At 38.2% G+C, this 10,721-nt stretch overlaps 1 protein-coding gene across 1 annotated transcript; it reads left to right on the top strand.

The window, feature by feature from the left end:
• The first annotated feature begins 2,226 nt into the window (after positions 1-2,226).
• Positions 2,227-3,159, top strand: LOC113899606 (olfactory receptor 4F21-like). Its single transcript, XM_027552865.1, has one exon. It carries the CDS (start codon positions 2,227-2,229, stop codon positions 3,157-3,159), a length of 933 nt encoding a protein of 310 aa, XP_027408666.1.
• Positions 3,160-10,721: the final 7,562 nt, after the last annotated feature.

A 10,721-nucleotide genomic window follows, 5' to 3' on the forward strand; every position in this document is an offset into this window, starting at 1 on the left:
CGGTTTTGGATAAATTACTCTGGAGTACAATTGAAGCTACAGACTCAGAATTCAAAATACAGGTACTTGTTAAACTGAGTAAACTGATATTGAATTTAAAAAATGCTTATTAAAAAACTTTGAGTCACACCAGAAATTAAGAATGAGCAGAGGAGAAGTGATCACTGAGTTAGTGAGAGGCATAGAGAAATCAGAAAATTAAGTGAATAATTATGGGAGGACTGTCATGGACACAGCATGATTGCATTCAACAAATTAATAGAAAATCTGATTTATAGAGGATCAAACAAGTTGGAATTCATTTCTTATCACATTACAAAAATAAATCTGAAGGGAGACTGTTGCTGGCTTTAACTGATTCAATATGCCCTTTGGTTGCCAGATTCTCCCTAAATTTTTACTATATTATTTGTATTTTACAGGCTTTAGAACTTTGCAGTTGCTGCACCTTTAGTCATGTCCTTTGAGTTAAATGCAGAGGGGAAAAAATAGACCATAAAAAGGACTTTTTCTACATGAACATTTGTCATTTCATTGGGGAAAGAAAGCCCTCCAAACACCCATTTATTTATGTCTCATTGAACAGTTAGCTCTAGGGCACGTGTGCCATCTTAGTCCAATTCATGGCCACAGTAACTGGTTTAGAAAAATATAGTGACTAGTTTAGACAAATCATATATCATGCTCACAATTTGGAATAGGGCTATACTCTTCTAAAATTTAGACATCAGTCCACTACTTAAGCAAATGGAATTTCTGTTGGCAATAAATGGCAAGAGGGTTAGCTTTACAAAAGCCAAGAAGCCAACAGCAGAGGGAGTTGCATAAACAAGGTTGTGATAAACAGCATCACATCCTGCAAGGAGATCAAGGAAAATGGTGACTGAAAATTGATTAATAGACAATGCATTCATATTCCAGGGGTTTCTCTATAGATAAGGAATCTTGGAAACTGAGTTGTTTCGACTTACTGATGAACAAAAGAGCCAAAGAAGAGTTAGGGAAATAAAGGAAAATTAGAAAGGGACACTAGATTAGAGATTTGATCTGATTTTTTTTTAAGTTGTGAACTACGTTAGTAGGTAGAAGGAAACAAAAATGTTAATTAAGTTTAATTGACGGATCCTTGGGGCATCCCAGCTTGTTCTGTGGTAAAGAATCCACCTGCCAATGCAGGAGACGCAGAAGACGTGAATCATCCTTAGGTCAGGAAGATCCCCTGGAGAAAGAAATGGAAACCATTCCGGTATTCATACCTGGAAAATTCCATGAACAGAGAAGCCTGGCAGGCTACAAAGAGTCAGACATGACTTAGCAACTGAGCAATGACAATGACAATGAATGATGGGGAAGATCTAGGGAAGGTTTTGGCCTTGAAGTGCATACTTCTATGGTTAGAAGCATGGATTATGGTATCCTATAGCTCTGGATAAAAGTCCTGGCTCTGACACTTGGTCCATTGCAGACTCAGTTTCTTCATTAATAAAATTAGTCTAATAAAACTGCATTTCTATATGGAATTCTATGAAGTTTAAATGAGATAATGAGCTTAGTACAAAGCTTTGTATAGAGGATATATTGATAAATGTTATCTGTTAATTTAACATTTTCTACTAATAGGTATTTTGTAATCAATATTTTATTGAATATACAGGTCTATATGCACTATGATAATGTTTCATGAATCAAATATTATGAAAAATCAATATCTGGACACCTTACTTCCTTGATAAATTGTGCCAAAAAGAAAAAAAAAACAAAAACAAAACACACACACACAGGTGAAGCAACATAACACACATTAAACAGTTTCAATCTGAAGATTTCTATTTAACCAGTGAAATAAACTCAGCTAAGGGTACTTTGCAATTTTGTGTGAGAACATTGATATAAAAGTGACAGAAATGACTAAGTTTATTCACATGAGAGCACACCTAGGTAGATGATCAAGGAAAATGTCCAAAACTTGAGAAACAAAAAAAATTTTATACATCTTAAAATGGAATAAGAAGAGAAGTAAACACACTTACTTTCATTCAAATTTTCATAAATTTTAATGTAATCATTCTTCTTATAATATTTCCATATTCTTTTTTTTTCTAGTTAAATGATTTACCAAAATACAAATGAGTAGGATGAATAGAAAGTCTACTTTTGTACTACTAATTATGACTTTTCATTTTCTATCCTCAGGTGATTTGATAATCAGCTCTTCTGCCCAAGTCAATGGATGGACCAAATGATTCTGTGGTTTCTGAGTTTGTGTTGCTTGGACTCTCTGGTTCTTATGAAACAAAAGTTTTTCTCACGTTGATATTCTCCTGGATTTATTTAGGGATCATCCTGGGAAATCTCTTCATTTTGCTTTTAGTAATTTTTAATTCTCACTTACATTCTCCTATGTACTTCTTATTAGCAAACTTGTCCTTCATTGATATGGGGGTTGCTTCTACCACAGTCCCCAAGATGATTACAGACCTTTTAAATGAATACAAGATAATTTCTTTCCAAGGTTGTATGGTACAAATATGCTTCATCCACATAATGGGAGGAGTGGAGATGGTGTTACTCATAGCCATGGCATTTGACAGGTACACAGCAATCTGCAAGCCTCTTTACTATTTGAACATCATGAACCCTAAAATATGTGTTTCATTTGTAATCACTGGCTGGGTAATTGGGGTGACTCATGCTATATCTCAATTTGCTTTCATTATAAACTTGCCCTTTTGTGGTCCTAACAAAGTAGACAGCTTTTATTGTGACTTTCCCAGAATCATAAAACTTGCATGCACGGATGGAGCCAAATTTGAGTTTATTGTTGCTGCCAACAGTGGCTTCATGAGCATGGGCACCTTCTTCCTGCTAATCCTCTCCTACATCTTCATTTTGGTCACTGTCTGGAAATGTTCTTCAGGAGACTTATCCAAGGCATTTGTCACTTTGTCAGCTCACATCACTGTGGTGGTTCTTTTCTTCACTCCATGCATGTTTCTTTATGTTTGGCCTTTCCCCAGATCATCAATTGATAAATACCTCTTCATTGCTGACTTTGCTCTCACCCCTGTCTTAAATCCCATTATATATACATTAAGGAACAAAGAGATAAAGGTAGCCATAAAAAGATTGATCAAAAGACATTATGTCAAATTTTGCTGATCAGATATGACTTTGGAGCTTTAAGACTATAATCCATCTGTCTTTTGGACTTCTCTACTCAGGCAAGCGAGTCGAACTAAGTCGTTCCAGTCATGTCTGATTCTGCAACACTATGGACTGTAGCCCTCCAGGCTCCTCTGTCCATGAGGATTCTCCAGGCAAGAATATTGGAAGGGGTTGCCATGCCCTCCTCCAGGGGATCTTCCTCACCCAGGAATTGAGCCCGTATCTCTTACGTCTGCACTGGCAGGCAGGTTCTTTGCCACTAGTGCACCTCTACTTAGGTACCTAAGACCTAAAATAGACAAAACTAGCAGCAGCAGATGTATCATCTACCTCACTGAACAAAATTCTGCTACATCTGTATAGTATTTATTCATTACATTTGCTACCATGGAAGGTATCAATCTACCACATAAGGTGATTCTTTTATTATTTTTAAAATAGCATGCTGCTGCTGCTGCTGCTGCTAAGTCACCTCAGTCATATCCGACTCTGTGCAACCCCATAGAGGGCAGCCCACCAGGCTCCCCCATCCCTGGGATTCTCCAGGCAAGAATACTGGAGTGGGTTGCCATTTCCTTCTCCAATGCATGAAAGTGAAAATGAAGTCGCTCAGTCATATTCTATTCTTAGCAACCCTATGGACTGCAGCCTACCAGGCTCCTCTGCCCATGGGATTTTCCAGGCAAGAGTACTGAAGTGGGGTGCCATCGCCTTCTCCGAAATAACATGAATATCTACTAAATAACATTTTGGATTGAAAGTGTGGCTATTTTGACAATAACAAACATAAAATCTCTTCATCTTATAAAATTTGTAAGTAAATTAGCTTGGTTTGGGAAATGTCGGGAACCATCACATTGAATGGTTATATATTTTGTGTAGGACATACTAACTCTACTTAGTTACTTATGCTGATTTCCCTCAGAAGACTCAAAGACAAAATTTAATCACAGTAGTTTATTTGGAATCTGATTTTTGGAAGCACCAGTGAAGGAATGAAGAAGTGATACTGAAAAGGGAAGGATGCTTGTATGTTAACATAACTGTGCAAGCTTATTGTTGTCCTCCAGGAGAACTTATAGGTTCTATGACTTAGAATTCTTCCGGCTGAAGGACAACGTTTTTGGAGTATTTGTTCATGATTATAGGATGTATTAATTTGTTGGCATCCCCAGAATATCCTATAGCAAATATTGTGTATCTGGGTAACCAGAGAAAAGATGTGAAATAGGCTTTCTGGTACTGACAGTAAAGAACTATCTCCAATAAAAGCAAACTTAAAAGCAGCCTCCCATTAATGCTTTGTTACTTAGATAAGTGCTAATTAAAGTGTTTATTCCAATAGACCCCAAACTAGTAATTGAGCACAGAGAATCAGTGATATAAGATATTTCTCTGCTTTCTACAATTCCCATAAACAGAGTTAGAGGTGGACCATTCAGCTTTGGGCATGGTTCTGAAAGCCATGACCAGATTCTGAGATCAGTCCCGAGAGATGACGACCACCTGAAACCCACAAAAGCCAACTGATTTCTTCAAGAAAGGAAGTGAAATAGTTTCAATACAAAAACTGTAGCTATAGACCAAAGTAAGAATTTTATTATACCTACAGAAAATTCAAATGAACCAAAGAACATTTTAAAATTCTACTTTACTTCCATCACTAGAATTGTTAACAATTAAATTCACCTTGAAATTTTGGCTCTGAATTTGATTTAAAAGGTAAGCTATCAGATAATGCTTTCAATTCAGAGAAACACAGAAACTTAAAATCCCCTTGTTCTACCTACTCACAGAGCTCTGGAAGCTATTCTCCACCATAAGTATAATTCACATTAAGGGTAACACTGTCCCATAAATAATTCTCAAAAAAGACAATGTAGTGTTTGTATTCCTGCAAGCTGACTGTATTTCAGGTCCTAAATAGAATTTTAAATCAGTTTTATCCATGAAGAATCTGATCCCAAATAATGACGTTTCCAAATGTTATATACCTTGTGCTCTACAACAATCTCTTAACCTCCTCCTTGCTTTTCTTCCTCCCTCACATTTAAACCAGCTTTCTTAGTATTTCAAAATCAACTTTCAATATGTACTAACTGGGATTTTCTGGAAGTTTTTTCAAGTTTCCAGAAACATTAAGGGGTTCTTCTCAGCAACTTCCTGGAACTTTTTGACTCGCTAGAGCAAAGGTCCTTCCTTCACCAAAAGGGATGCCTTCTCTACAGTTCAAGAGCTGGATACTGAGATTCAGGAAGGCCTATCCCAGTTCATGGTCCACAATTCTATAACAGGAGATGATCCTGGACAGAGATATAAAATATTAATTACCAGAAATTTCCAAACGGGGAATTTATTGCCAATGGTATTGTTTGCTAATAGTTTTTTCAGGAAGAACTTGAATGAACTATATAAAGGGAAGCCTCAGAAGTTATGAAAACCAGTTATTTGCCATGGAAACAGAATTAAGCTTTTAGAATTGACAATACCAGAATGGCACCACTGAAGGAAGAATCAGAGGAGCTTAGGTGCCCACCCCAGCCATACGGTTTCTCAACCCTGTGACTTCTTGCAAGACATGTTGAGACATAAACATTTGACATAAGATCCATTTTAATGAGGTTATTATGAAGACTGCTGCTGCTGCTACTGCTGCTAAGTCGCTTCAGTTGTGTCCAACTCTGTGCGACCCCATAGACAGCAGCCCACCAGGCTCCCCCGTCCCTGGGATTCTCCAGGCAAGAACACTGGAGTGGGTTGCCATTTCCTTCTCCAATGCATGAAAGTGAAGAGTGAAAGTGAAGTTGCTCAGTCGTGCCCGACTCTTAGCGATCCCATGGACTGCAGCCTACCAGGCTCCTCCGTCCATGAGATTTTCCAGGCAAGAGTACTGGAGGGGGGTGCCATCACCTTCTCCAATTATGAAGACTAGATCATGCAATTTGAAAGGGAGCTCTTGGCATGTGAAATACAGTCAGGTTCTCTTTGCCTGATTTTTATTTTGCTCTCCACATATTTTACACCTCTTTAAGGAGAGTTCTGTCTTGTGTATTTGAACATATAAATATAAACTCTTGGAAGCTTTATTTCTCCAACATGAAATATCCTGTCCTTTAAAAAATTAATTGCTACAGTATTCTTTGAAAGTGTTGAAGTAATCTTTATCTGGCTACTAATATGAATTAATTTTATAGTACTATTTGTAAGTCACATAACACCTTTCACAGAAAGTGTAGAGAAAATAAAGCAGGCATGGGCTTTGGGGTAATCCATAGCACTCAGGATCTCTTTTGTCTGAAATGTCCAGGAGTGAGTAGACTATGATCTATGAAAACATCCAGTATATCCTTTTGACTTCACAAGAGAAAATTAGAGTATTTTACTTCCAATATTTTCTAATTCCAGTCTCACTTTTCAAACTTTGCCATCTTCTGGAAATATTGAAGGCAGAAAGCTACTTTTTATTGTTACATACTATGAGAGTGACCAAAGACTAAATTAGAAAAAACTTTTAAACAGGTTGTAATGATAAACACAGTTATATAATATTTTTTCATATGGATACTGGCCATTTCACCTTTTTAAGTAGGCTTCTTATAAAGAGTTGCATTATTAAATGAACAATTAACCAGATGACCCCCAAATCCCACTATTTGGTATTTACTGAAGTGAAATAGAATAGTTAAATACATAAATCTATGAAAGAATATTCACACAGCTTTACTCTTAATCATTAAAAATTGGAGACAACTCTACTATCCTAAACTGGGGATATATATACAATGCAATACTATTTATCAATGAAAATAAATTACTAATATATGCATCAAATGGATGAATCTCAAGTACAGAGTAAGAAAAGCCAAATGCAAAAGACAACAAATTGTACAATTCCATTTTTATTTTGGTAAAAGGAAAATACAGAGACAGAAAAGAAACCAATAGTTTCATAGGACAGGGGTTTTGTGTGTGGTTGAGTAAAAGGGCCATAGGAGAATGTGATGTGAAATGAGACTGTAATGTATCATGGTGCAATGGTTACCCAAGTATATATGTGTAACTGCAAAACTCTCATTGGTCTTTCACTTAATAACTATAAGACTTAGGAATGTCACTTAGCCTCTTTTGCCTGTTTTCTTCTTTGTAAAGAGCTCTATATATCATCATAGTTAGTGAGATGATACCTAAAAAGTGTGTGGTAATACCCAAGCAACTGAATTAGTGTTGACTCTATGTGTTCGCAAAAACTGGGCTGGCTATGGATTCTAGTCCTCAGGGCACAAAATGGGTGGTAAGCCAAATATATTCATTTAAATGTTTTGAGATCTAGAAATGAAAGAGATAAACAAAACTTTGAGAGGGAGAAATTGAGACAGTAAATAAGGAGGAGAGAAGCAGGGACAATAAGGGAAAGGAAATAAATTGAGATTTAGTAGCATAGTCTTTGACTTTTATTTAAAATCAAAACTTCCAACAAAAAAAGATAAAGAAAAATATCTCCAATGGCATACATTGATATGTACATCTACCACTACTGATAGGAATAGGAACAGAAGGATGCACTACAAGACTGATACTTGTTAACTCTGAGAGCGGATGAGATTTGGAGGGGACAGATGAAGTGGGACTTCAATAACTGCTTAATGATATACATGAACATATATCAGTATTAGCTTGACTCTTGTAAGTAATGCTGTATCTGTGTATTATATCTTTAATAAAGTAGTAAATTAAAAAGCATCCATCCACAGTCTTCTTGTAACGGAGTTGGATGAGCACAGCCCTTAGTAAGCAGCCATTGCTGTGTCTCTTATTCTACACCTGTTACTAGGCAACAGGTCTTGCTCAGACCTTGCTGGGTGCCTCAGTGGCCCCACCCACAAGCAACCAACCGTCAATGAGCCACTGTTAGTTGTCCTGCTCAGCTATTGGTCAGCACTGCAGTGGGCCCTGCTCACAGCTAACTGTCAATGAGGGACCACTGGGGAAATAATGGAGTCAAGGGTCAGTGGTATGGTGATCATCAGTTGGACAGTGAGGTAAGAGGCAGATTCAGGCCTTCTCCTGGAAGGCCCTCCAGCTTATCCAGCCTTGGGCCAGCAGGTGAGCTGGAGGACCCAAGGAATAGACTAGGGACTACATCTCATGGAGCTCCACGGCCCACACTAAGACCCTTCACTAGCTTGGCCCAGGCTTTGAGGCAGCAGTGAATGTCACCCCTATCCCTGTCTCTCCAACCCTATAGCAGTGGCCATCTGTATAAGTTGCAGTCTATGAGACCTGGTCTCCCCATTTGTGCAGCCTGAGGAGACTGAGGGCCAGCTGGGTTGGGTGCCTGGCTCCCTTAGGGATGACACCTAGGCAGGATATGGGAACCTGGCCCTAAAGGAGCTACCAACTGAGCTCTTCCTCCTCTTAGCCAGGACCTGGACCTTGGAGGGTGAAGGTTGTGCCTTAGGACTTTGCCTTTTCTGATCAAGACAGAGAATAACATTCATCTGGTAGAGATATACAGTACATCGTTACCTGACCATGACCTGACCTCAAGGACAAAGGATCTGACACCAAGAAGTCTGCAACAACTAACCACACCCATCCCTCACCTTTTGCTTTTAAAGGGGCTTGCTGAAAGCTTTGAGTAACTTTGGGGTTCTTAGGGCATAAGCCACCCATCTCTTTGTATAAATCTGTAATAAACCTTTCTCTGTTCTGAATTCTAATGTTTAGTATTGATGGGTCTCTGTGTGCAGGCAGAGGGGCTTGCGAATTCAGTAACACTCTCATCACATACAGAAATGCTTATAACATGGTTAACACACAAACCATTAACATTCAGAACTTTGCTCAAGGTAGCATTGAGAACATTGAGACCAACTATTCCTCCCAAGTCCCAGGAAGCAGAAGTTTAAGTAGGCCCCTAAGTCATGAGCATAGTTGCAAAGTGATGAGGTGAGGGTGAGCTGCCTGTCACCTGCCATTCACATGTCATCTAACTTCTGCTGGCACTGGCTGATTCTGGCATCTTAGTTCTCTTCATGACATGGTAGATGCAGAACAAAAGGAAAAAAGTTATATCCTCCTAAATTCAGAATATTTGAATCTGTTAAACTTCCTTCTTTTACAGTTTTAGGTGTAATTAACTGAACTAACTTTAGCTTTTACAAGGGGGCATTATTTTATTATGCATGCAAAACCCAACTTTTCCTCAAGGGAAGTTGAAGACTAAGGATCCCCGAGGAGCATGACAGGGAGAGACTTTTCAAATGTTTGGCTTTATTAAAACACAGATATGGAAAGTTTCCAAACCCAGAGGCTACTCCTTAGAGTGTACATTTGCCACATTGAGGATGCACTCTCACCAACACTGTGCGAAATGGCAGAAAATTACTTGGATTTCATTTCAGACTAAAAGGAAAATCTAGAGTAAGCCTTCTCAGTTAGGAAAAGGATCTGGTTTCAGAGGTGATCTGTATAAGGTAAGTATATCCCAATCTATCTGATTTTTTAACTTTCACATTCAATGTTTCTCCTCTATTTTGATTTGATGTCCCCCACCCCTTTAGCATTTTTTCATACCTATCTGTGAAGCTTACTGTTCTAAAGATGTTATTTTAGTTAATGTGCTTATAGGAAAGACTATGGGCTTTCTCTATCAGTCAGTCCCTGGGACTTTGGGATTCTTAACAACACTTTGACAAACTGACAAAAAACACTGCCTTTCTACAATCTTAAAAGTTCCTAGAGGCCCAAGTTAGTAAGATCAGTTCTCACAGATTCTCCAACTTCCCAACCCAGGGATTGAACCCAGGTCTCCTGCATCGCAGGCAGATTCTTTAATATCTGAGCTACCAGGGAAGCCCCCAACTTATATTAACATTTTCTAATTCCTTTTATATTTTACTTGCTCTACCATTGATCAAAGTAGTAAATGGAAAAAAAGCCTCAGTCAAATATCAATAGGGCAAAGTACTCTACAATTTAAGGACAAACAGAACTGAATTTATATTAATGTAAACCTTTACTTCTTTCCCTATTGTTATTGCTATGTACATTTACTGGTGTTTCAGTCACTTCTTTAAAGAACTAAATATCTTATTCCAGAAATCTTTTTTACTTAGTCTTCTCAAATTCAAGATTCCTATAGAAACCATTTTGGTAGGGAAGCTATCCTGGAAGCTTTGGAGTCAGACAAACCTGTTTATTTTCCAGTTTTAGAACTTTCGAACTTAAGGTGGGAAAATCAAATTTCACATCTACAAAAGGGCAAGAAACACGATTGCTAAAATAATGTGTGTGTACATAGTTTATTGGGGCTTCCCAGGTGGCTCAGTGGTATAAAATCTGCCTGCCAATGCAGGAAATGCAAGAGACCTGGTTTCAATGTCTGGGTCCAGAAGATTCCTTGGAGTAGGAAATGGCAACCCACTCCAGTATTTTTGCCTGGAAAATCCTCTGGACAGAGGAGCCCAGTAGCTACAGTCCATGGGATCACAAAGAATCCGACATGAGTGGGCAACTGAGCATGCATGTACATACAGAGTTTATTAGACCTCATG

The sequence above is a fragment of the Bos indicus x Bos taurus genome, chromosome 10, assembly GCF_003369695.1.
Source record: "Bos indicus x Bos taurus breed Angus x Brahman F1 hybrid chromosome 10, Bos_hybrid_MaternalHap_v2.0, whole genome shotgun sequence".
In the NCBI taxonomy this organism is placed as follows: domain Eukaryota; kingdom Metazoa; phylum Chordata; class Mammalia; order Artiodactyla; family Bovidae; genus Bos; species Bos indicus x Bos taurus.

Coding starts and splice junctions, on each gene's coding strand:
- LOC113899606 (XM_027552865.1), top strand. CDS start 2,227: ATGGATGGACCAAATGATTCTGTGGTTTCTGAGTTTGTGTTGCTTGGA.